This window comes from Rutilus rutilus, assembly GCF_951802725.1.
Source record: "Rutilus rutilus genome assembly, chromosome: 5".
Classification (NCBI taxonomy): domain Eukaryota; kingdom Metazoa; phylum Chordata; class Actinopteri; order Cypriniformes; family Leuciscidae; genus Rutilus; species Rutilus rutilus.
In genome coordinates this window covers 40,768,966-40,795,210 of record NC_140213.1, presented here as the reverse complement: position 1 = coordinate 40,795,210, position 26,245 = coordinate 40,768,966, and the positions used below count along the sequence as shown (strand labels likewise).

Below are 26,245 nucleotides of genomic sequence, written 5' to 3'. Positions count from 1 at the left end.
AACCAAGCTCTAATCTAAAAATGAAAAACGGTTTAAAAAAATGCATGATACTTGATTTGCCTTCAAGTCAAAAAGGTTGAGAACCACTGAACTAGAGGTTAATATAGTAGCACTTTGAAAACTCAACATTAAACATCATTCACATTTCACAACTCATTTTTCTTTTCCATAATGTGATGTATTTACCTGGATTGTGAAAAGTAGTCTCCAAATAGCAGGTGGTTGGAGAGGAATAAGAGGGATTAATGACATCAGTCAAAAAGTAAAGTTGTTTCAGAGGTGGACCAATTTTCATGAAAAATTCAAATTTTCTTCTTTTTTTTTTTTAGTACTGGTTAAAAAAATGTAAATAATATGCACAAATTATTCACTCACATTAAGACCACAGATGCGAATTAAAAAAGAAAACTGGGTCAACATTGATTGCATGTTGACTTTTTAACTGTGCCAGATCAGTAGCTTACAAACACTATACACACACAAAAGCACAGGGTGCGCACGGTCTGTGTGTTTTGCCTGTTTCCTGCTGCTGCACAGACTGCGAGGCCTTCGGGGCAGTTTGGGTTCTGCAGGAAGAGAAAGAAAGAAATATGGAGAGAGAGAGAGAGAGAGAGAGAGAGGGGAGGGAGAGACCACTGCAGCTCTATAGCAACCATATGCAAATGAGGCACCGCACACCACATGAGAAATGGATTATAAATCATTTAGCACCTCTCGACCAATGAGAAGGCAAAGCACTCATCACTCCATCTTCAAAAAGAGGAGGAGAGCAGGCGCCACGTTGTGTGAGGCGGCACAAGGAGAGGTGTTTCCCACATATCTTAATAACACGTGATCATTTTCTCCTATAAAACACACTGCATGAACAGTGCAACCTTACGTTTAATTACCAAAAACAGAAAACAAAGCTTTTGTGTGGTTCACATGGCCTGCTGGGTTTGTTAATGCCTAAACAAGATTCAGGGTTCATATTTTTCTACATACAGCCAAACAATTCACTAATTCCATAAACAGGCTGTTACAAATCAGTATTAATTAGCAATAATTTTAAAATCAAAACGGTTTCCTAGATGAAATTAGATAATGTTAATACCTGACAGGTTAAACTGGTCTTAGTCTAGTCTTGTAAAAGTGACGCGTTCGGGTCTGAAGAATCTGGTCCCGGATCAATGTAGCAGGAGGAAGCTGACACACTGATCAAAGATCAGTCCAGCTCACATGTCATGACTCATGACTTCGTATACAAAGCGTCAGATTTTCGCTGATGGTTCCCCCTTTAAATTTCAGTGGAAAGAAGGAGAGATACAGAGAGATGGAGTGAACGTAGCGTTCTTTACCTCTACTGAGATCAGCGTTATGGAGTAAGCTGGAAAAGGCCTGTCTAAAGGTGTCAGGTTGAGACAGTGATCCCAGAATTCCACAGGCTTCTGTCTAGGTTTTCCTGGTGGCAAATCTACAAGCTCTATGGAAGTGATTAAATCCAACATGATAAGCACTTTCCACAAATAGGGTACAAAATAGGGCCTAAAGACCTGGTCAGTGAAAGGTGGTGCTTAACCTTTAGAAAATGCTGATCATCAAACTCATATAAAATTAATATAAGCAGCTCATATAAAATTTTGTTTGTCCTCCTTAGGTTCCCTAAACATTTTTGAGGGTATGAATAATAAGATGTTGTAAGCCTTTTACCAAAATGTGGGATTTGCAACATTTTAAACAAATCAGTTTTTTAAATTATATTGTGTGGGGGTTTTTTATTTATTTTTCTGGCAATAAATATTAAATAAACATGTAAAAAAATGTAAAGCAAAAATGGTTAAAGAGGGTTACCAAATATTAGTTAAGTTACTGATAAACTTATATGTCCCATAAATTAAAGTCTGATCCTTGTTACATTGTATAACAGTGTTGAATGGTTAAGCTTGATGAGTGCAGTTAATGGACATATTGTCAGCTTTCCTTTTAGGTATGTCATCAAGCCATTATAGCAGTGGCTTTCTCCAGTTCTGAACATGGTGACTGGGCACTGCACATGTGCTGAAGTTTTGTTCAGAATACATAAATGCACATGAGAATGAAAATGTTAATTGGATTGCAAAGTTTATGGTTCATATAAACACACCTTTCAGAATCTGAAATCGGCTTGGATTCATTCAGATTGACAAAAATGTGTGGATGTAAACTTACCTAACGAATTGAAAATGATTTTAAAATGATCAAATAATCATGAAATTATTATGGTTGTAATTTTTAAATAAAAACAGTTGAGGTTGTCAAGACAGTTTGAGACAAAAACAATAAGCATTTCAAGGTGGGACACAGACATTTTAAAGTGGCCATGACATGGATTTTTTTTTTATACTTTAATATTTTCCTTGAGGTTCACTTGTACGTTTTTTTTACACACACACAAAAAAAATGTATACACGTTGATACAAGTATTTGATACACTGCCGATTTCGCAGGTTTTCCCACTTACAAAGCATGCAGAAGTCTGTAATTTTTATCATAGATACTCTTCAGCTGTGAGTGACTGAATCTAAAACAAAAATCCAGAAAATCACATTGTATGATTTTTAAGTAATTAATTAGCATTTTATTGCATGATGACATAAGTATTTGATACATCAGAAAAGCAGAACTTAATATTTGGTACAGAAACCTTTGTTTGCAATTACAGAGATCATACGTTTCCTGTAGTTCTTGACCAGGTTTGCACACACTGCAGCAGGGGTTTTGGCCCACTCCTCCATACAGACCTTCACCAGATCCTTCAGGTTTCGGGGCTGTCGCTGGGCAATATGGACTTTCAGCTCCCTCCAAAGATTTTCTATTAGGTTCAGGTCTGGAGACTGGCTAGGCCACTCCAGGACCTTGAGATGCTTCTTACGGAGCCACTCCTTAGTTGCCCTGGCTGTGTTTCGGGTCGTTGTCATGCTGGAAGACCCAGCCACGACCCATCTTTAATGCTCTTACTGAGAGAAGGAGGTTGTTGGCCAAGATCTTACGATACGTGGCCCCATCCATCCTCCCCTCAATACGGTGCAGTCGTCCTGTCCCCTTCGCAGAAAAGCATCCCCAAAGAATGATGTTTCCACCTCCATGCTTCACGGTTGGGATGGTGATCTTGGGGTTGTACTCATCCTTCTTCTTCCTCCAAACACGGCGAGTGGAGTTTAGACCAAAAAGCTCTATTTCTGTCTCATCAGACCACATGACCTTCTCCCATTCCTCCTCTGGATCATCCAGATGGTCATTGGCAAACTTCAGACGGGCCTGGACATGCGCTGGCTTGAGCAGGGGGACCTTGCATGCGCTGCAGGATTTTAATCCATGACGGTGTAGTGTGTTACTAATGGTTTTCTTTGAGACTGTGGTCCCAGCTCTCCTCAGGTCATTAACCAGGTCCTGCCATGTAGTTCTGGGCTGATCCCTCACCTTCCTCATGATCATTGATGCCCCACGAGGTGAGATCTTGCATAGTGCCCCAGACCGAGGGAGATTGACCGTCATCTTGAACTTCTTCCATTTTCTAATAATTGCGCCAACAGTTGTTGCCTTCTCACCAAGCTGCTTGCCTATTGTCCTGTAGCCCATCCCAACCTTGTGCAGGTCTACAATTTTATCCTTGATGTCCTTACACAGCTCTCTGGTCTTGGCCATTGTGGAGAGGTTGGAGTCTGTTTGATTAAGTGTGTGGACAGGTCTTTTATACAGGTACTGAGTTCAAACAGGTGCAGTTAATACAGGTAATGAGTGGAGAACAGGAGGGCCTCTTAAAGAAAAACTAACAGGTCTGTGAGAGCCGGAATTCTTACTGGTTGGTAGGTGATCAAATACTTATGTCATGCAATAAAATGCAAATTAATTATTTAAAAATCATACAATGTGATTTTCTGGATTTTTGTTTTAGATTCTGTCTCTCACAGTTGAAGTGTACCTATCATAAAAATTACAGACCTCTACATGCTTTGTAAGTAGGAAAACCTGCTAAATCGGCAGTGTATCAAATACTTGTTCTCCCCACTATATATATATATATATACACATACAGTGGGGAGATTTATTTATTTATTCGGGAAAACAATTATTTTAACCTTCATTAAAAGGTCTCTTCATTTTCTCTGTCTAAAATGATCTGTTTTTAAGCCTCGGCTCCTTTAAGGCTGGTCAGTAAACGGCCACTGTTATATTTGGCTAATGTCATTGCAAAGGAAACAGTATCAACGGCCACGCGCTATTGCACGCGAGTTAGTGTTTTGAAAACATTATTCATTTAAAACCGTCTTTTTACAGACAAAAGCATTGAAGATGTATGGAAGCTTGTTTCCGCCATGGAATAAAAAAATAAAAAAGGCAATTGTGACTTTTAATCTCACAATTGCGAATTTACATTTCACAATTTTTACTTTTTTATAAGTATAAAATAACTATAATATCATAATAATTGCATGATTTAAACTCACTATTGTGAGTTATAAAGTCAGAATTGCGTGATATAAAGTTGCAATTGTGAGAAACAAAGTCAGAATTGTAAGATAAAAAGTCACAATTGCCTTTTTTATTTTGTGTCAGAAACAAAAATTCCATACGTCTTCAATTCGGACTTTTTTTCTCCCAATTGCGAGTTTATATCTCACAATTCTGACTTCTTTTCACAGAATTTTGATATACTATCTCACAATTGTGAATTATATAGTCAGAACTGCAAGCGTATTTTTTTTTTCAATTGCGAGTTTATATCACGCAATTTTAAAGGGGTCATATAATGCCATTTTTGTACAAGCTAATATGATTCTTTAGGGTCTAAATTAAAAGTTTGTAATATACTTTAATTAAAAATTCTCATTAGTATTGTAAGAAAACACTCATTTTACCTGGTCAAAACCAGCTCTGTTTTCAGCACGCCGTTTAAGTGCATGTGTCTTTAAATGATAATGAGCTTTGCTCACCCCGCCCCTCTGTTCTGTGCGTACACCCTTTGTAACACAATAACAATAACGCGTTGTTCATTATAAACGTGGGATTATGAATTATATTGAGAACGTCATACATAGAAAACATGCCATAATGTACCCTGAGTGTAAACAGCCGCATTCATCGTGAAGCGTGCAGCAAGCGATTTGCAAAGATTAATATAAATATTAATATAAAGGTTAATAAAACGTTACACTCACTTCTTCTGGAGGTGCAGCAGGAACACGAATAGTTGGTACCGATCCTTTTTTCAGGAGCAGCTTCTTAGCAAAACCAGCGTTTGTAAAGCAGTCTGGTGTGTGAAATGATTCGCGCAAACATGAAAGCATTGACGTTGATCGTGGGGAATATTCCCTTCGAAAACAAACTCAGCCACTGCGTCTTCAGAGGTTCGGATTTAGGAACATCAAAATGACTGCTGTGTTCCTTATTACACCCAAGAACAGAACACCACAATCGCTTAGACGCCATTCTGCTCAGACAGTGCTCCAGCGTATCAACAATGACCGCGCCGGTCCACGCGGACTATGATTGACAGTTCGCTCACGAGCGAGGGCGGGTCTGTGTTGAAACGCTGCTGTCAATCAACAATCGTGGGAGGGGCGTCGATTTTGTAACGTCACAAAATCGAACGGCTTGATTTGAGATGGGGGAAAACATATAAGAAGATTTAAAAAAAAACACTGGATGGATTTTTATCATTTTATGATGGTTGTGTACAGGCACTGCCAACACACATTTCAGTACAATCAACTTGTAAAAGTGCATGTACCATTATATGACCCCTTTAAGAAGAAAAATATCTGAATTGTGAGATAAAATGTCACAACCACCTTTTTTATTTTTTTATTCTTTATTCAGTGGCGGAAACAAGCTTCCTTAAAAACAATCTAATTTTCATGGTAATTTCATTTTGGGTTAGCTAATCACTTGGGATCTTTGCATGTAATGTTTTAAAAAATAATAATAATAAAGGACACTGTATGTAGAGCATTTGTGGAAAATGTCAGAGTTGCCTTCTCCTGAAACACCTTCTTGATGATTCCATTTTGTGACCAGACATCATTTTGTGGAATACATGGTTCGTGTGTATGGGTGTGTAAAACTGCAGAGGTAATAAAAGAAATGCTTATGCAGCCATCATAAAGGCAGGAGCTGCGAGAATTTAAAAGGGATACAGGGACATTGCTAAAACTCACAGAGCCCTGGAAAATTTTTTTTGGGTGTGTCGTCTTTACTTGAGACCAATGAGTAGGCGGTACCATAGAGACACCCCACATCACAGGGCCTGGTTGTCCCCCACTGCTGACAGCCCTGCATGGTCATACAGGAAAAAAGCACACACACATATACTGGACCATCAGAGCATTATCTCTTCTCCAGTCACATGAGCTTCTCCCTGAGGCACCACCTGTCATTGGGTTTTCACCAGCCAAGGAGTATGACCGGCCGTCACACAATATGGACACACACCCTCGCCAACAGATCATGCTGACAGGAATATACATATAACACACATACTCATTCAGGTGATCAGAGGAAATGACAGGAGTGTTTTCATCCCTCGGTGCTCATGTCTGTGATAACAGTGGCGCCAAACTCTCCAGAGAGTGTCTGTTCTGGAAAAATTACCTCACACACACACACAATTACACAGCTTTAACCAGGGTAAAGGCCTGTTCACATCACAACGATAACTATGATGATAACGATATCGGTTTAAAAAATTTCTTTTTGAGTCTTTTTCTTTAGACTCTTATGAGTCTATACCACAACTATAACGGCACAGAGGAACGGTCTCTTTGGAATAACTTTCAGAACGTTTTGTTCCATCTGATAAACGATAAAAACATTGACAACCAATCAGAATCCAAACTGCTTTAAAGAGTGCTACAGCATTTAAAGTGGCAGACGACAGAACTGCAGCATACACTAAAAAGAACATTATCATGCGTTAGTGTGGATGCTAATATAGTTATATTTTCGTTAAGTTATTGTTCTTGGTGTGGACGGGCCTTAACTGTGTGAAAATACACACTCTAAAAACTGTCCATAGTGACTGGTACTCACCAACAGGCAGTCATGACATTCAGCATTACACTTACACAAGCCAGTCATCATGACAACACAGAAACAGCTAAAGGTCTCTTAAGACGATGACATAATCTACCAGCATAGAATATAAAAATGGCATCCAAATGACTATATAGATCCTCCTATAATTTACCAACCACTCCTAACTACACTAAAGTAAGCACACACAATATTTTTACATATCTAAATGACAGCAGATGTAAGATGAAAATACCATGATATTACCATAGTTTTTGTGGACACTAATGTGATGGTACTGAGGTATTCTCAGACACAACCTGGTAAAAGAATACGGTGATCCACATTTCACAGTACATTACCATTGTTTATACGGACGCTATTATGATGGTAATACATCATACCATGGGGTACTATGGTAAATAAAGGTGGTAATCATATGTAGATGGTATCACAAACCTATGGTTTTACCACGATTTTTGTGGTCACTACAGTGACTGTACTATCAAAGTATTTTTGACATACCTTGGGATACTATGGTAATTAAAGGTGATAATGATATGTATGTATATAGTACTATTGTGTTACCATGATTTTTGTGGACACTACTGTACTATGTTATTGTTAGACATATATTTGAGCACCATGGTAAGTGAATACAGTGATTTACATCATATCACAGTACAGTACCATAATATTATCATTATTTATGTGGACACTACCATTGTATTTTTGAAATACCTTTGGATACTACTAGAGTTAATAAAGTTCGTAATCAAATGGCATCACGGTACTATGGTATTACCATGCTTTTTGTGGAAACTACCATGACAGTAATACAATGCATTCTTTCGAAGTACCATGGTAAATAAATATGGTAATCATAAGTGACAGTATAAGTAGCATTATAAGTTCTAAACATCATAAGTGATATTTATAAGAATTATAAGATCTCTATCTTTAAATAAATGCGGTTATTTTGAACTTTGTATTGATCAAAGATTCTTGAAATGTATCACAGTTGCCAAAAAATATTAAGCAGCACAACATGGAGAGTAAAAATGGAAAATGTTGAGCGCCAAATCAGCATACAGTATAAGAATGATTTCTGAAAGATCATGTGACACTGAAGACTGGAGTAAAGGCTAATATTAGCTTTGCCATTATAGGAATAAATTACATTTTAAAATATATTAAAATAGAAAGCATTTATTTTAAATAGGAATAATATTTCACAATATTACTGTTTTTACTGTATTTCTGTTCAAATAAATGCAGCCTTGATGTGCATAAAAGACTTCTTTAAAAAAAAAAAGAGGCTATTTTTTAAATCTTACAGACCCCCAAATTTCGAGCGGCAGTGTATATATCATGGTACCATGGTATTTTTTGAAAGGCACTGTACAACTGTGGTATTACTATCTGACACCATCACTGTAACATGGTACCATCATAGCAAATTGTTTTGCAATAAAACTAAATTCAGTTAATGCCAAAAAGAGATAAAATGACCAAAGTTCGGCGGCAAAAAAAGAAAATGTGTCTCAAATGACTCGATAGGGTAATTTTTAACATACCTGTGATTATATAATACCTGACAACCACACAGATTTGCCACAATCACAATGTGAGGGCACAATAGCACCTTTATCACAGCATCAAAGACGCACACATCACACCTCACAATGGCAGCATCAATAAACAGGCCACATGCCATAGGAGCTCATTAGACACACAACAGTGTAAAGGCATGTGTGTGTGAGCAGCTACAACTGAGAACACTGTAAAGCCCATCACTATGGCAACCATTTATCAAATGGCCATTCACAGGATGTACAAGTGGACACGCACAGATATGAGGAAAAATACATCCTCTGCCTTTCTTTTCTTTTCTGTCCATCTCACACTCACGTAATGAAGACACCGCAGTGAGGATATAATATCTCACATTAGTCTCGACTCAACAGGAAAGGCGGGATGGACTCAACAGAATCGCAGTGTGCCAGTGCAACCACACACTGTCGTTGCAGCATCAGCGGCAGAAATACATCGACTGTCACACGCCAACCTAAATATTACATCTCATTTAAACACGCAATCTGTTTCTCCTTTATACAACGGCCAGGTGAATCTGTACAACCGAATAAACAGATTTCGATCCCACACCCTGGGAATGCCACGAATAGAGGGATCCTCCGTTCCTGATGACAGAGAGGGTGCGAAAAGAAAGGGAGAAACCCTCCTTGATCTGGGAACATTAATAATTGAGATGCTACAGCAGTCACACACCAAGCTCAAACGGCAATAATCAGTGCTGGACAGAGACTGTGCCCCTTTCTGACAGAATACACACACCGCCCAGCTGAGCTTCACAAACACGACGGCACACACACTGCCTGAAAATGGCAGTGGAGGATACACACCCTAAAAATCTCAACCCACCACAGCAGCACCCTCTCCCTGAGCATCTCTCGTCGCATATCGTGAGCGAGAGAAAGGAAAAAATGAGGAGATGGGGTGGAGGAGACGGTGTGAGAGAGAGCCTGGAGGAGCTGGGTGTCTGCGGACGATTCAACCTGAGCAGTGCCGTCAGAAAGCAGTCTCCCTCCCCCTCTCTCTCCACCAGCAGCGTCCCCATCTCAGCCTCTCGAAACCCTTCCCATGCTCCTTTCTTCTCGGTTCCCGACCCTCCCGTCTTACCTGCGGCTTGCTGGGAGGCTGCCTGTTCCGGCGGTTGGGTCTGGGCCTGGAGCGGGTGTAGTGCCTCAGTGTGTGGCCTTCGATGGGCAGGTCCATAGGGGGCTGAGGAGGTGCAGGCTCCGAGCGCCGGGGCTCTCTGTTGCTAAGAGCGGCAGCAGCAGCAGCAGCAGCATCCGCCTCTCTCCCAGAGTAGGAGGAGCTTCCTGGCTTCAGCTGGCCTGCCGCGGTGACTGACAGACCCGTCACCAACGACAACGACAGGGCCCGCCTCCTCTCCTCCGTTCCTACCCTGGAGACCTGAGGCCATCCCCCTCCTCTCTCCTCTACCTCCTGCTGGGGATGTGTGGCCGCACGCGCCTGCTGTTCCCCTTCCACATCTAACAAACCTGCAGAGAGAGAGAGGGAGGAAATAAGGGACAACAGAGGGAGATAGTGAGGGAGGGGTGAGACTGAAGCTTGTATGATGTGTGTAACTACATAGAGAGGAAGAAATAGATCGAGATGGAGCGATGGATCTGCAGATTTACAGCAGAGGATACGAGAGGGAGCATAAAAGATCAGCGAAAAAGGCAGGAAAAAGCAAGGGGGAAGATAAAGCTGGATATCACGAAGGGTTCAGGATATTCACATGACAGATGCAGGCTGCCGAGGAATCTCCCAAAAACATGTCTAGAAAATGAAAAGTCATCTTTTACCCCAAAATCAATAACCAATAAAAATACAGTATTTATTTAGAATTATAGTTTGCATATAGGAAATCATGTCTAAATGAAGAGGATTACAGATTTTTGCACAGTGACATTATTTATTATGACATTTCCCCCACAAATTTTTACTGTAGTATTTTTTCGATTCTTCATTATTCTCAGTGGCAATTCTCATTACTGTAATATTTTTACTGAATTACAATAACAATCACTTAAATACATCAATTACCATGTAAAAAAATACTACCAAAACTGTTAACATACAAGTTTAAATTATATATATATTATTATCCAGTCTTCAGTGTCACATGATCCTCCAGAAATCATTCTAATACGCTGATTTGCTGTTCTTATTATTAACAATGTGGAAACAGTTGTGTCGCTTAACATTTTTGTGAATTTTTTTTCAGGATTATTTGATGAACAGAAAGTTTAAAAGAACAGCATTTATTTGAAAAAGAAATCATGTAACATACATGTCTTGTGGCTGTCACTTTTGATCAATTTCTTTAGCATTAATTCCTTAAAAAAAATGTTTAGGTCTTTGCATTACAGTTATGATAATAAAAATGTCACAATACAAAAAATTGTCCTAATAACAGGCTTCATTTTCTTTAAGCAAATTATCATTTCTTCATTTGATTTATCTTGGGGTGAAATGTGACTGGAATGAGAAAAGGAGGACAGGTATACACAAAAGAGCAGAGGAAGAGAAGGGTGTGGGACTGGGGGAGGGGTTGTGTCGTGGTTGTAAGCGGGTGGCCCCCCTCCCTCGTCTGAGGGGCTCAGTGGTGTGAGAGTAACAGGGCTATGCTCCAGTTATAGCTGCTGCCAGCAGTGTGTTACACAGCTGATTATATATAGTAGAGACAGGGTGGGACCTCCCAAAATCAAACCCCGCTGTCTCAGGCTCATATACACACCACAGATAGACACCAATTAGAGAGGGAGGGGAAATCCCATGAGAGGGGGATCCCGCTCTCACAGCCAGGACTTCAAACAACAAAGCACGCTTTTGATGTCACATGTGCACTATAGCACTACTACAATAAATACTGCAACACATACACACTCATTCTCACACATTTGCACAAGTTGATCACACATTGGGTTGTCATTAAATCAGTTTTCGTGTGCTTAGGTAAAGGTTGTCGTTGAATGAGATCTGACTAACCATATCCTTTTAACTGCCACCCCCCTTTTTGAGCATAGATCTGAACCTAAATGGTTGTAATTCATGAATGCTTTGGAATACAGACCTAAGGTTAGTCTCTTTTTAAAGAAGAAAAAGGCACCATTTGTTGCTAGGTTACTGTAAAGCAAATGCTGAACTAAACACTATGCTAAACATTTTTTATATGATGCTAAAAATATATTTTACAAAATAATTTGGACTCTAAAACTGCTGGAAAATCAAAGCTGTATGTCTAACCAAGTTGTATTCCAAATTTAAAGTTTATATCACAAAAAATTGAGCCCGCCAAAATGTGTTAAAGTACCATTGTCCAATTTCAAAAATGGTTTTCACATGATGCATTTTGAGTGTTTAAGCTTTCAAATGATACCTAATTTATAATGATTACTAAAATAAATGATAAGAGTAAAAAGTCAATAAACTAAGTGCAGCAAGTGTCCTGCTACCGGGATACTGACTGTACATTTGATCGGATGTGTAAATATCATGCTGGTTTTGTTCAGATAAGAGACTTTAACCCCTCCTGTTCTGACATCTTTGATGACTGCATAATTAAACAGACCTCTGACCTCAACAGCTGTGGTGTGTGGTGCCAGGATTTTTTTTTTTTTTTACAGCCAATCAGCTTTTAAGAAACATGCAGCTATGGTGTCACCAGTGTAAGCTGCACCCAATCACATTTGATTTAGGAGTGCAAAAGCAGAGATGAATGGAAAGAAAGAAAGAAGCACTTGTCGGCATCAAGACACAAGGGACTTACTTTTGATGGAAGGGGCGGGACGGATGCTACGGGAGTGGAAGCTGTTCCTCCAGATGACGGGGACGTACTATGATCACGCAGAGAGAAAAACTGCAATCAAACTCTCACTTTACATTACTGCAACAACTTGAATTTATAATGGAGTTCAAATTCTGAAACAGATACTCTAAATTCTGATTGGATGAGTCGTGTTGAAGCCACAGCTGATATAAGCACACCTGTTATCGCACAGCAAAAGTGGGGTTTTAACATCTGGATTACAAAAAAATTATAATAAATGGTCACACTTTAGATTAGGGTCCAATTCTCACTATTAATTAACTATTAACTACGACTTTTGCCTCAATAAACTCCTATTTACTGCTTTTTAATAGTAAGGTAGTTGTTAAGTTTAGGTATTGGGTAGGATTATGGGATGTAGAATATGGTCATGCAGAATAGGCCAGGGCATTATTCATGCTTTATAATTATTTGAAATAAAATTACCACCACTTTTGAACATTTTAATGCATCTTTGCTTAAAGGTACACTATGTAACTTTTCTGCTTAAAATTAACAAAATTTTAATAACGAGCAAATGCATCATTAATCCTTCTTCCAAAACGTGTTTTTGTCTTACCTTGATTCACTAAGGTAAGCCTATTATAAGTGTTTATATTTCAGACCTGATGGGATGGTTTTATTTACAAGGAATCATTGTGTCTATTAATGGGTATAGCTACATTATCTAACTTGATTATGTCTCTTAAGCCAAGTAGTGAATGTTTTATGAGCTGTAAGATAACCATATTCATAGACACAGTCAGGCAGAGTCAAAGCACAAGCAAAATAATGTTCTTATGCAAAATGCATGCAGTTTTGTGTTTTAACTGCTAGAGGGCCAAAACGTTACATAGTGTACCTTTAATAGAGTTATTTATTTCAAAACAAAAGCTGTCCCCAAACTTTTGAGAGTTAGTGTATGTTAGTCGTGAGTAAGTGGCGGATCAAAATGCTAGAATCGAATCATCTCACATCATCTGTAGGGAATTCATGCTCCATCACTCTGAGCTGAGGAACATTGGCCTTGATATTGGTGGACTGGGAAAACTCCCTCATATGCTTGTCCTAAAAGCAAGAGAGATATATGTTGCATGTCATATACGCACACACAATTCTCATGTGCACAATAAACGTTCATAAATGCAAACCCTCACCAGCTTCTCCTGAGCCACTGACAAATCCTGAAGAACTTCATCAATTATACTTTCCACCAGAGAGACACTGACAGACAGTTTCAGTTCACTGAGAAAGAGTGAGAGAGGGGTAAACATGAGTAACAAATATTTAATTTTTGGGGGGAGAAGGTTTGAGAGTTTAATATTGTTAATAGTGATGCGTGTCGCACCTGAGCTTGTTTTTGATTTTGTTCTCTGCCTCTTGCATTGTGTTTTGAATGAAGTGTGCAGCTTGACGTGTCTTCTTGGCCACACGATCCGCCAGCTGCTCGCTGACACTTGACCTCTGGACGACTCTGGGGCAGGTCAGCTGGGCGGACTGCAGCATTGCCGTAGCCAGTTCCTGCACAGCACAAAAGAAAGTCTGATTTATACTGCCATTGAATTACAGTGACCTCCACTAAAGCAATCTGTACTACATAACAGACACAACATAGTTCTGTATGCAAACACACACCCCAAAAAAACATGACTTTACCTGGATTTCCTCAGTGATCTCACTCCTCAGGGCTGTAGCTGCGTCATTGAGAATGCATTTCAGCATGTGACCACTAGAAGGCGCTCTGCCCAACTCATAGAGTCCTGCAAAAGACTGAGAGGCAAGGCCAAATGTCAAACACCACGAGTTAGGGCATCACCACATTGTTATAAAAATTTAAAACAGAAAAATATATCAGCCATTACTACTATGCAGTGCATCTTTAACGTCCACATCATATGTGTCTTAATATCTTATGTTACATATTCTACAGCTTTAAGATGTACATTTTAAATTCTCAGTTTTCTTTTATTATATAAATTAATAAATCACACAAATTTCTGAAATCTGGTGTACCCTGTTATTAAGTACACTCATTTTTAAAATACTTCAAATAGTACTGCATAACAGCAATGGCTCGTACACTAGCTACTGTTCAAAGTTTGGGGAGATTTTTTTTTAAAAAGAAAGAAATTAGTACTTTTTTTCAACAAGAAAGCATTAAAGTGATCAAAACTTACAGTAAAGGCATTTACAATGTTACAACATATTTATATTTTATATAAAACTTTTACTAATTAAAGAATGCCAAAAAAACTGTATCAGTTTCCAAAAAAAATATTAAGCAACACAAAGTTAACATTGATTATCGTAAGAAATATTTCTTGAGTAATAATGCTGAAAATTCAGCTTTGCCATCACAGGAGTGAATTACATTTTAAATATATTCAAATATAAAGCAGTTATTTTAAATGCATTTACATTTACATTGTAAATGTACATTTTAAATGATAATAATATTTAAGTTTTTACTGGATTTTTGGTCAAATAAATGTAGTCTTGATGAGCACTAAACATTCACGAGAACGTTCAAAAATCTTAGCGATTCCAAGCTTTTGAACAGTAGAGTATAAAATGATCAGATTTTGAATCTGTAATAATGCAAACCATGTATATGTGTAATCTCATACACTAATGGCTGTCTTTGCATGTTGAAGCGCTTCCTCTGCAAGCAAAATGTCCGACTGCACCTCTTGTATATTATAGCAGGTTAAAGGATGCACACTTTCCTGTAGCTTTTTACAGAGATCCTGCACTAACTGAGCACAAAGAGAAAGAGACAGACACATTAGTATGTAGTATTACAATCTACTACTATATCATAGGCAGTTAAAGTGGCATATAGGAAGAATATATCCAGGCAAACCTGTTCAGAGCGAGTGGTCTTCAATCCATGCTGTAGATGACACATTTCCTCACTCGTTGCACACTGTCTCTGATTGTTCCTGTATAAAAACGCCTGGATCTACATATATGCATACAAAAAGAGTCAGTTATATCTTGTCATCATCTGTTCTCCTGGCTTTCTATAGTACTGCAAATGAGAACTGACTTTCTGTAAAGCGTCCTCTGTCTTCTCTGGGGTGTTTCGGTAGGTTTGAAGAATATCACTCACAGGAATGGACATGTTCTGTAGTGTCAAGTTCCTGTTTGAACACACAAAGAAATACACTTTTTAACAAATACAATTCACTGAAAAACCCCTTTAGGTATGTGGGTTACTCTCACTTTTCCATGGCATTGGCCACATCCATAAATCCTCCAGAAGTCACATTGTTCCGGTCCCAAACCAGCGTTCTGTCAGAAAACAGGGCAAAACAGAGACGCTTTAGAATAAGGTTTCATTTGTTGGGAATGAACTACCAATGAACAATACTTCTACAGCATTCATTAGTCTTAGCTAATGTTAATCTTAACATTTATCAAAATCAAAAGTTGCTAACTATGACTAACAATAAATTAACGATAAATTATGTCTCGTTGACAGGAACAATGATCCAGGAACATGTCCAATTCAGCAAAAGAAAGCTGCAAGTCACCATGTGTGCATGTAAAATTACTTTAGCTTGGTGTTGATCATGAGGGCCTTTGCTAGCATCTTTGCTCCTGTGTCACCTATACAATTTCCGCTGATATCAATCTTTGACAGGCTTGCGTTGCTTCCCAGGCTGTTGATGAGGATAGTGGTGCCTGTTTTTAACTTTGAGTCACATACAGAGAGAGACTCCAGTGGCTAAAAAGTTTGAAAAGGAAAGTAAAAAGGTGACTATCCAAGCCATATGCACATCATACATTTTCTTTATCAAGTTCCATTGATCTGAAATTCAGAGTCATTTTATGGAGTCATTAACCTTTGGCTGTAAGTCTCATTAAGATTTCTATCAAGTCTCATTAGCTTAAGAAACAGTATTGACTGAGCAGGTTGGGTCGTGAGAGGCCAACGCTGATTCTATGGAGAGCATAAATGCTCTTATTAATGTGGATAAAGTTATATAAAGTTGAGAGTTTGTTTTAATGAGTCCTATCTTTGAGTCAGAGCTGCTTGTGTAATTACTGAGACCGGGCGAGCCTTGATGGAGAGGGATTCTGGGTAATTAAAATTCAAAGCTTGCTGGAGAAATGAAGGAGTGGGGGAGGAGGGAGGGGGGGGGTGTCTCTGTGGACCTTCTCTCTTTATTGGTGGTACTAGTATTACAAGAATAGACGCAAAAACACACAGAAGCACACATTCCAATCTCCACCGCTAACTGAGGCAAAGATAGCAGCTCTTCCTACTCTCGTTAATGTTATGTGAGAGCTGTGGTCCGTAGGTGGACGCTCTGGTGTACGTAACCATGGTGGATGGGGGACGTGTGATCCAATTTTGCAGTAATACTCATATCATTTGGGAGAGGCTGCAGATATGACTGAGGCCTGATTCTAATAGAATAATGGAAAGTGTGTGTGTAGGGTTTCTGACATTAAAAATGATGAACTCACACACTCCTCCTCCTGAATTAGCTGTACAAGGCGGTGCAACACATCTGTAAGAGCTCTGAGAGAAGAGGGAAATAGTTGAAAGGAAAAGGAGGAAGCGATAACATTTTAAAGGAAATGTGCAATTTCAGCACCACTAGCACAACCATGTAGAAAGTTTCCTGAACAATCCCCCATCTAACAATCAAAAAATGAAACACATCATCTAAAAAAAACATGACTAATCCACACCTAAACTACATGGCACTTACCTAGACTTCATGGCAAAATTGCGTCCGATTGAAAGGTGTCGAATAGAATGACTGCGACCAATGGAGAGAATTAAAGTAACCATATTGCTTTCAAAACCTGAGAGAGAAAAAAATCGAATTATTAATTGTGATTTGTTTTTAATAATAATACAATTTCCCTCCAAGTCATGTTAGCCATTCTACTACTTCCGCCAGACTTAGCTACCAAATTAGACATGCCTCTTCTTTCTACATGCCGTAAACATTGCGTTTTTACCTGTCAAGTAGAAAGAACACGTTCTTAGTAACAAATAAATAAGTACTAGTATCTATTAAATATCTAATGAATATGTACTTGTATCTAAGTACTAGTATCTAATTAATAAGTACTTGTATCAAATAAATACGTACTTGTATCTAATAAGTCAAGTATCTAATGAATAAGTACTTGTATCTAGGGAATTAGGATAATTTTATGCATACCGTTCCATAAATTGCTTACAGCGCCTTTCATATGATCACTACAAGTGTCAAATGATTTCCGGCGCTCCAGTCAAGTATGTTTTCACATCTTATAATTCAAATATCTCTCTCACTTATATCACACTGACACTAGCCTCTCTCTCCCTCCTTTGTGTGTGTGTTTGTATGTGCTCAGACAGGTGTGATGATAGCCCTGCAGGCGCACAGTGCGGGTCCAGTGGGTCATGTGCTATTCTGACTGATGTGTTGAGCCTTTCTCCTCATGTAGCCGACACAACAACGCCTATATTTGCTTCATCTCCTCCTGGGTTATAAAAATAGCATGGCCTGATTCCATCTTCTCCCAGGGTTCAACATTTTCATGAGCTTTGGTCTTGAAAAGCAACACTAGTTGCTTCGATTTATTTTTCTGTTAAGCAGATATCTAGTTCATATTACAAATATATATTCAATGAACTAAGGAATATTCCGGGTTAAATACAAGATAAGCTCGGTCATCAGCATCTGTGGCATGCTGTTGATTACCAACGATGATGAATTTCACTTCTCTTAGTTAAAAAAAAAGGAAAAAAAAGGAAAACCTGTACACTCACAATGAACGCAGATGTACACAACGCACGCACCATTTACTACTTTCTTATCTTATGAAAAGAAGAGGTTTTCTCAGAGGCAAGAGGACAAATGCACACACACACAGCGAGTCAGATTAATTTATGCCTCCATCTCTCCACGTATCAGTCAGATATGATTTATAACCCGATATAAGGAGAGACCCTGTGACCCCTCTAGTGCTGTTGTGAAAGAGACAGTCAAGTGAGAGCAATATAATAAATCTGACAGAAATAAATAGGATGGTATAAATGGAGGTTAACAAATTGCTGGAGCTGTGAATGAGAATAAAATAAGAGACTGTACCGTTGTCAGACAGGTCTAGGCTGCGGATGGCCTTGGCCTCGAAGATGTGTTCCTGAATCACCTGAGCTCCAGCCGACCTCAGCTACACGTACCACAACATCACACACAGTTTTGAGAAAAGATTCATACAATACTTTGATGTGCATGTCAGTGTGTGTACCTCACAGCAGCTGATGTCGAGCTCCAGCTCAGATAGATGAGTGTTGGTGGCCAAGCCCTGTAGTAACAATCTAAACAACATTAACACTGGACATTAATAATGATTAAAAAAAAAAATGAAAAAAAAAAAATGTTCAGAAGTTTGAGGTAAGATTTTTTCTTTTAAGAAATAATACTTTTATTCAGCAAAGATTAAATTTATCAAAAGTGACAGTAAAGACATTTTTAACGTTATGAAAGATTTCTTTCAAATAAATGCTGTTCTTTTAAACTTTAGATTCCTAATCTGTCACGGTTTCTACAAAAATAGGCATCACAACTGTTTTCAACATTGGAAATAATCAGAAAGGTTTCTTGAGCACCAAATTAGCATATTAAAATTGATTTTTGAAGGATAATGTGACACTGCAGTCTGGAGTAAAATTCAGCTTTGCCATCACAGGAAAAAATCACATTTGAAATATATCAAAAAAGGCTTATTTCCGCCACGAATTAAAACAATTCAAAAGATAATTGCAACTTTTTCATCTCACAATTCAGACCTTTTTCTCACAATTACATAATATAACCTAACAATTGAGAGTTATAAAGTCAGAATTGCAGGATATAAACTCACAATTGCAAGAAATAAAGTCAGAACTACAGGATATAACCTCACCATTATGAGAAATAAAGTCAGAATTGTGAGATTCTTTTTCTTGCAATTGCGAGTTTATATCTCACAATTCTGAGAAAAAAATCCAAGAAAAAAAAGTGGCGGAAACAAGCTTCCATAGAAAATTATTTTAAATAGTAAAAAAAATATTACAAAATATTACTCCTTTCAGTTTTGATCAGATAAATTCTGCCTTGGTGAGGCAGAGCATAAAATACTTTTTTAATTTGACTGACACCAAACTTTTGAACAGTGCTGTGTACAAAGCTCGTTGCAGGTATTTAGACCATAAGCGAACAGATTCAAAATGTAAAGAAATTTAAGCTTATAACACATACATTCATGCTAATATTGGAACAAAGCCCATACCTGAGAGCCTCTGGAGGTAGTTTAGTTCCAGCCAATCCCACGTATTTTAACACAGTGTTCTTGCTAAAGAAATCCCTCACACTGCGCGTGACCTCTCGTACTTTCCTAGCACAGCCACACAGATCAGTATGTACATGCTGCCTGCGTAGAGATGCTTACACTTCATAATATCACTTTTGATGGCTCACCTATGAGAAAAAGTGTTCCTGGAGAGGTTGAGGTAGCTCAAAGTAGTGCAGCAGCCGACAGATAGAGACACAAACAGCTAGAGAGAAACAGAAATAGAAAGGTACGTCAGATTCTTTACTGAAGTGAACTATTCAAGCATTATTTGGTAAACAACTGAACCAGCTTTTGGGTACAAACTGTCTCATTCCCAATCTCATGGGCTAATATTGGATGAATATTATATATGTCAGTATTTAACTTCCCTAATTCATTTTACACCACAATATGAGCAATCAAATCAAATGTAGAATATAACTGATGGGACTCACTGTGTCTAGGGGGCAGTCTGTGTAGCTGAGGTCAAGGTGAGAAACTGCATTTGGAGCAGACAGGAACTTAAAGAGGCTCTAGAAGAGAGACAGACAAGCATGAGATTTCAAAGCCATCCTGTCCCAAGAGTTTTCCTATTCACTCTTTTTTGCTAAATTTTGCAATGCTGCCAATAAATAAAACCTATATGACAAAAGACATATGCAGCCAAGTGAAACCAAATAAATGTAGCCTTGGTGAGTTCTTTAAAAAATATATATTTTGATTGGTAGTGCATCTAATGTATTATAAATAGTTTTTTTTTTGTGGTGGGCCTATTAAAATATTGGCAGTGCAAGTAACAAATGTGAACACCAGGGCCCCTACATCCCCCAGCTCTCTTAAACTCACCACTGCCTCTTCTGTGGCTAGGCAGCCAATGTTTCCGCTCAGATCTAGGTGGGTAAGGGTGTTGCAGAGAGATGTACTTTGATGAAGAACTTGAACCAGACAGCCGAGGCCTAGTGTAACAGGAAGACCCTAAATTAGCATTCACAAAGCAATGCCATGGCAACCAACCCTTTATCATCTTTTGAATCTAGTTACTTTTTGTAGTCGTGAAGCAGCATCTTGACATGTACAAAAGGAGTAAGAGATAAAAACTGCACCTTTTGGGGACATGGAGACCTTGGATAGGTTCAGCTGACTGAGGCCACGGGACAATTTGCACAAACTCTGACTGAGAGCAATCACACCTGAGAGCCGGTAAACAGAGAAATCATAACATCAGCCTATAACACAGAAAACCATGAACAGACCAAAACCTCATTTCAGATAGAGAATCCGCATCAGAACCTTTATCCTCTATTGCATTGATAGACAGGTTGATGATATGGACAATAGAGGCCGAATTGTCCCGAAGAGCGGAGGCCATCTTGACAGCAAAATCCCTGCATGGTGAATTCAAAAAGAGTCAACTTGCTTCAAAGTAACACATAGAAATTGGGTAAATGTGTTTAACTTTTCATAAGTGCAAGGGCCTTGATTAAGCTCACATTTTGAGTCCGCTGGCCTCCAGACTGACCTCCTCCAGAGCACAGGACCGGGCGATCATATAGAGGACCTGCTCCTGCACATCAGGGGTCTGAGAACAAAGAGAAGAGGTTCTCAACGTTTTTTGAGGCAAACAGACATACCAAGATTGACATGAATTGAGCATGATACACTATGATAAACATGTTGAGTGGGAAGAATTGTGATCTGTGCAGCCACAAAATATTGCAAAAATTAAATAAAGAATACGCTTGTTTGATTGATTGATTCAAGAAAGTGGCTTCGGCTACAATTCATTGTTCTACCCATCCTTAAATCCTCTCTCCATCTAAATGAGTATACTGTATCACACAGAGATCAAAGTCACCCTTGAGCATGTCTTGTTGTCATGGTCAGACCAGCAATTTATTATTTGGAAAGTGGCCTATATCTGACCTTTCCACAGCCAGGAGCGAGAGGAGATGAAGGTCTGACATGACTGAATAAGCCAAGTCTAAACAAAAACAACAATTCTGCTCCAAGTTAAAAGTAGGGTAGGCAATGTTTTTCATAAACACTTTTTGTTATACTGGTTGAAACTCTCTTCACATCCTGATAGCAATCAATAATAGAGGTGGTTTAAATATTTAAAAAATGTACATGTATCTTTTCTGTGGAAGTCTCAGGACCAAAACATTTTCATTCATTGCATTCGGACCAAACGAAATGATACGATGTCCAACCAGCCTGTCAGCATATGTATTTGCATACCTCCGCACACCCTGCTAGCGCAGACATCACGTCGTCATCATCTGCATAGTTCAGTAAAGCTATGCAGAGTTCTAGACAGACAATCACCAAGCGCCGCAAACAAACAGCAGTCATCTTTTTCAGTTCCTCCTGAACCAAAACAACAAGCTTATACTGTGCTCATGCCATGTCGTGATTACCGTAATTACGAGATGGCAACCCGTGATGTTCTACCCAGAGCTGTTCACGTCCTCAGACTCGGAATTATGCATTTCTTTGGCAACACTATCAACGCCTTTTTTTTGTTGCCTTTTATTAGAATAGGACAGGTGCTAGACAGAAAGTGAGGTGGAAGAGAGAGAGAGGGGGGACGGGATTGGGAAAGGTCCATGAGCCGGGACTCGAACTCGAGTTGCCCGAAGCACAACGGCGCTACATGTCGGCGCACTTCCCCACGAGGCTGTAAGACTGGAAAAACTGGAAGAGAGGGCAACTCTCTGAGAAAACAAAGGAAATTAACAAAGTTCATAAAGTTAGCATCTCCATTAAATCTGAGGCATCAAATGGTGATGCTAACTTGATGAAGAGAGAGTTCAAATGTTAATTTCCTTTGTTTTCTCAGAGAGTTGCCCTCTCTTCCAGTTTTTCCAGTCTTACAGCCTCGTGGGGAAGTGCGCCGACATGTAGCGCCGTTGTGCTTCACTCTTTCCCTCTTCCCCCACTCCTTCTCTCTTATGCTGAGATCACTCGCCGCCGACATCAACGCCGAAATGAGTCCGCAGCAGTCAGGTGGTACAAGTCAGACCTCTACAAGTTATTTATGTTTATTGTAATGTTATGTACTTTGAGACATGAGGTAATTTAACACCGTCTCTTGTGATGTTTTGTAGACTCTGCTCTGGCTGCGTACCGTCATGCGTTTAGGAGGATGCGTGGCTTTGGAGACGCTCTGAAGGGAGGGTGGGATCTTATGCTTTCAAAGCTAGCTTGCTATTGCTAGCCTCTCTGAAACTGCCTACCATACCTTTAACAGCTTTCTCTATCAGTATGCATGATTATTAGCCCAGTAGTATCCGTACATACCAGTTTGAAGTCCTTGCTGCATATCTTGGTAAACCACTGGTTGAAGGACAGAGCGCCCACTGCTAAAGCCAAGTCCCTATTAACATTAACAGAATATTATTATTACTATTATTATTATTATAAAAAACATAGAAAAGATATATTGACCATTTTTATATTAAACATTTATAAATAAATTAATCACATTATTTATTCAAAATACTTCCTTTCAAATGTTTGGGGTCAGTACGTTTTTTTTATTATTAGTTTATTCAGCACATTACATACATTAAATGGATCAAAAGCGACAGTAAAGATTTTCATATTTCATATTGTTTCAAATAAATCCTGTTCTTTTGAAACTTTTAATTAAAAAAACCAAAGTATCACGGTTGCCACAAAAAATATTAAAGGAACACTCCACCGTTTTTTGAAATAGGGCTTATTCACCTTCTTTCCTACATTTAGATAGGTGGACAAATGCATTTTTGTCTTGTCGTTGTTTTAGTTTGACAGGGTCGGCGCTAGCTTAGCTTAGCACAATGAATGGAATCCTTTGTTGCCAGCTAGCATGGCCTGAGTAAAAGTGATCTAAAAAAATAAATAAACCCCACCTAATTACTTCTTGTGGCCTGCGTATTCACAACGAGTACAAATAGCGATGCTGATAGGCGATTTCCTAGGCAGATATTGACTTGGGACTATATTAGGGGGAAGCACAGGCGAATCACTGCTGCTTAGGCGAAGCACTGCTACTTGGGCGCAGAGATATCACGCAACACATGAAATGTCAACATACCGGCGTGAATAGTAGCTGGCTATTTTTCCTACAGTACATGAATGGCAATGAACATGGCTAATTTTGTGAGAGACGAAGAGGGTGACTTCTCAGACAGTCAAGAGCCAGAGCCAGAACCATACCTGAGTTTTCAGAAGACAAGCTGCGTGCTTTGGAAATAGAATGAATAGAATAGGAATATGCCGACTGAAATAGTGTCTGTGCTGTAGAGAGTGGGACAAGTTTCTGCCATCCATCGATGACCAGGCTCAGCGCGTCAGATCAAGATGAGCGTGCCGGCAGTTGTGTCACAGCTAACGTTACCGAGGATTTCACGGCGTTGATCCATTCTGCAGTAACTTTTACTCTATTTTTTTTCCCGGTGTGATAAAGTGAACTGGAAAAAAAGCCCCACGCCGAATGGACCAAATGGACAACTGTCCACAGAGTAAGTGATTATTTTAAACATGACGCATGTATAGATCGAAAAGTAAATGTGGATATGAGCAGGCTTCACTCAATGTGTACACTTGTCAATTTTAAGAGTGCTGGCCTAGATAATTATAATACATGAATTGGGAGAGAGGCCGCACTATGCTTAAATATATTTTTGTTTGCACAGACGCGTTTCTGAAGAAGGCACGCGGCGAAACGCGTCTGTGCAAATAAAAATAAAAATATATTTAAGCATAGTGCGGCCTCTCTAGATGTATAGATCGACCCATATTATACCTGTATTCACATTCACATATTATACCACATATTCACATTTCATGTGTTGCGTGATATCTCTGCGCCCAAGTAGCAGTGCTTCGCCTAAACAGCAGTGCTTCCCCCTAATATAGTCCCAAGTTAATATCTGCCTAGGAAATCGCCTAGTGTTAATCAGCATCGATATTTGTACTCGTTGTGAATACGCAGGCCACAAGAAGTAATTAGGTGGGGTTTATTTATTTTTTTAGATCACTTTCACTCAGGCCATGCTAGCTGGCAACAAAGGATTCCATTCATTGTGCTAAGCTAAGCTAGCGCCGACCCTGTCAAACTAAAACAACGCATGCACTGAGACAAAAATGCATTTGCCCACCTATCTAAATGTAGGAAAGAAGGTGAATAAGCCCTATTTCAAAAAACAGTGGAGTGTTCCTTTAAGCAGCGCAGCTGTTTGCAACATTGAAAATAATAAGAAATGTTTCTTGAGCAAATCAGCATATTATAATGATTTCTGAAGATCATGTGACACTGAAGACGCTGAAAAATCAGCTTTGCAACACAGGAATAAATTACATTTTAAAATATATTAAAATATAATTTTTTTTTTTTTTTTTTTAAAGAGTAATAACATTTCACAATATTGCTGTTTAACTGTGTTTTTGATTAAATAAATGCAGCCTTGATGAGAACAAGAGACTTACAAAAACCTGACTGAGCCCAAATGTTTGAAAGGTAGTGTATATTAAAGTTTTATGTATAAAAATGTTTTATATATATTTAGATATTAGAAATGATGCATAGTTTTTAATACATTTTTCTTAACCAGAGATATAAGTTTCATTGTATACCTGCTGTCTAAATGGCTGAAGTCGATGAGGTTGAACACCCGACAGTTCTGAACATGGTAAATATTATCAACATCCTAGAAACAGAAGCAACAGTTCTTAAAACCATCATTGCTAAACCTTTGACAATTTCGATTCTTGTTAGTAGTGACTACCACAGACCCACTGAACTTCCACACAGCATGGGAACTCGTTGAAGTCACACAACGCTGCATATGTGTCTGAAAAGCCCCCTGTAAGGCACCAAAGAGGATGGAGAAAAATCAAATGAAAGCACTTTGATATCTAAATAACATCTAGATGTGATTGTCAACAGTCATCTAACCACATGGTCCAACTGCTCCATTCACGTGTTCTTCAACTCTGGAGGCAAGACTGCATAGCCGCTCTTGAAGATCAGGAGGAACTTTCTTCAGCAATTTCCTGAAAGCAAGAAAAAGATGGAGGGGGATAAAGGAAGTGTAGGATCAGTGTAACCACATCAGCCAACACAAATTCAAAGGTCATGTTTGTTCCATTTGTGGGCAGATAAATCTGTTAATACTTACCAGAAGAAGTGAGTCAAATTGGAGAAGACCTTATGGTTTAACTAATCAGAGTTTATCATAAGGGTCAATATGGAAAAATTAAACTCCATAAAGATCATCCACTTTTTTACAGTGATTGATTGAACGCAGTGGTTCTGTTTCCAGACCCAGATTTTACACCTGATATTCAATACACAAACATGTAAATCACTGTTGCAAGTGAACTCATTTTATGCCAAAAAGGTTCTATATTAGGAGAAATGTCTTAAATGATTGTGTAATACTTTCATGTTTAGCAAGTTATTTTTATTTTCTTCGGTTACACTATTATGATGGTCCACTTAAG

The 26,245-nt window shown here is 38.8% G+C and overlaps 1 protein-coding gene across 2 annotated transcripts in view; it reads right to left on the bottom strand.

Moving 5' to 3' along the window:
• The window catches only part of carmil2 (capping protein regulator and myosin 1 linker 2), a 41,920-nt gene that overhangs the window by 8,478 nt on the left and 7,197 nt on the right, over nucleotides 1–26,245 (bottom strand). For both annotated transcript variants that reach the window (XM_084410049.1, XM_084410050.1), the window contains exons 6-31: nucleotides 25,698–25,795; nucleotides 25,535–25,605; nucleotides 25,376–25,449; nucleotides 23,057–23,132; nucleotides 21,247–21,335; nucleotides 21,047–21,141; nucleotides 20,860–20,946; nucleotides 20,603–20,712; nucleotides 20,212–20,289; nucleotides 19,903–19,979; nucleotides 19,715–19,819; nucleotides 18,692–18,761; nucleotides 18,532–18,613; nucleotides 17,155–17,251; nucleotides 16,907–16,961; nucleotides 15,988–16,160; nucleotides 15,656–15,724; nucleotides 15,480–15,573; nucleotides 15,294–15,392; nucleotides 15,058–15,186; nucleotides 14,087–14,200; nucleotides 13,779–13,951; nucleotides 13,588–13,675; nucleotides 13,406–13,498; nucleotides 12,392–12,458; nucleotides 9,730–10,115 (exon numbers count right to left, since the gene is read on the bottom strand). In XM_084410049.1, the coding sequence (XP_084266175.1) occupies nucleotides 9,730–10,115; nucleotides 12,392–12,458; nucleotides 13,406–13,498; nucleotides 13,588–13,675; nucleotides 13,779–13,951; nucleotides 14,087–14,200; nucleotides 15,058–15,186; nucleotides 15,294–15,392; nucleotides 15,480–15,573; nucleotides 15,656–15,724; nucleotides 15,988–16,160; nucleotides 16,907–16,961; nucleotides 17,155–17,251; nucleotides 18,532–18,613; nucleotides 18,692–18,761; nucleotides 19,715–19,819; nucleotides 19,903–19,979; nucleotides 20,212–20,289; nucleotides 20,603–20,712; nucleotides 20,860–20,946; nucleotides 21,047–21,141; nucleotides 21,247–21,335; nucleotides 23,057–23,132; nucleotides 25,376–25,449; nucleotides 25,535–25,605; nucleotides 25,698–25,795 (2,749 nt within the window). The remainder of the gene's footprint in view (nucleotides 1–9,729; nucleotides 10,116–12,391; nucleotides 12,459–13,405; nucleotides 13,499–13,587; nucleotides 13,676–13,778; nucleotides 13,952–14,086; nucleotides 14,201–15,057; nucleotides 15,187–15,293; nucleotides 15,393–15,479; nucleotides 15,574–15,655; nucleotides 15,725–15,987; nucleotides 16,161–16,906; nucleotides 16,962–17,154; nucleotides 17,252–18,531; nucleotides 18,614–18,691; nucleotides 18,762–19,714; nucleotides 19,820–19,902; nucleotides 19,980–20,211; nucleotides 20,290–20,602; nucleotides 20,713–20,859; nucleotides 20,947–21,046; nucleotides 21,142–21,246; nucleotides 21,336–23,056; nucleotides 23,133–25,375; nucleotides 25,450–25,534; nucleotides 25,606–25,697; nucleotides 25,796–26,245) is intronic.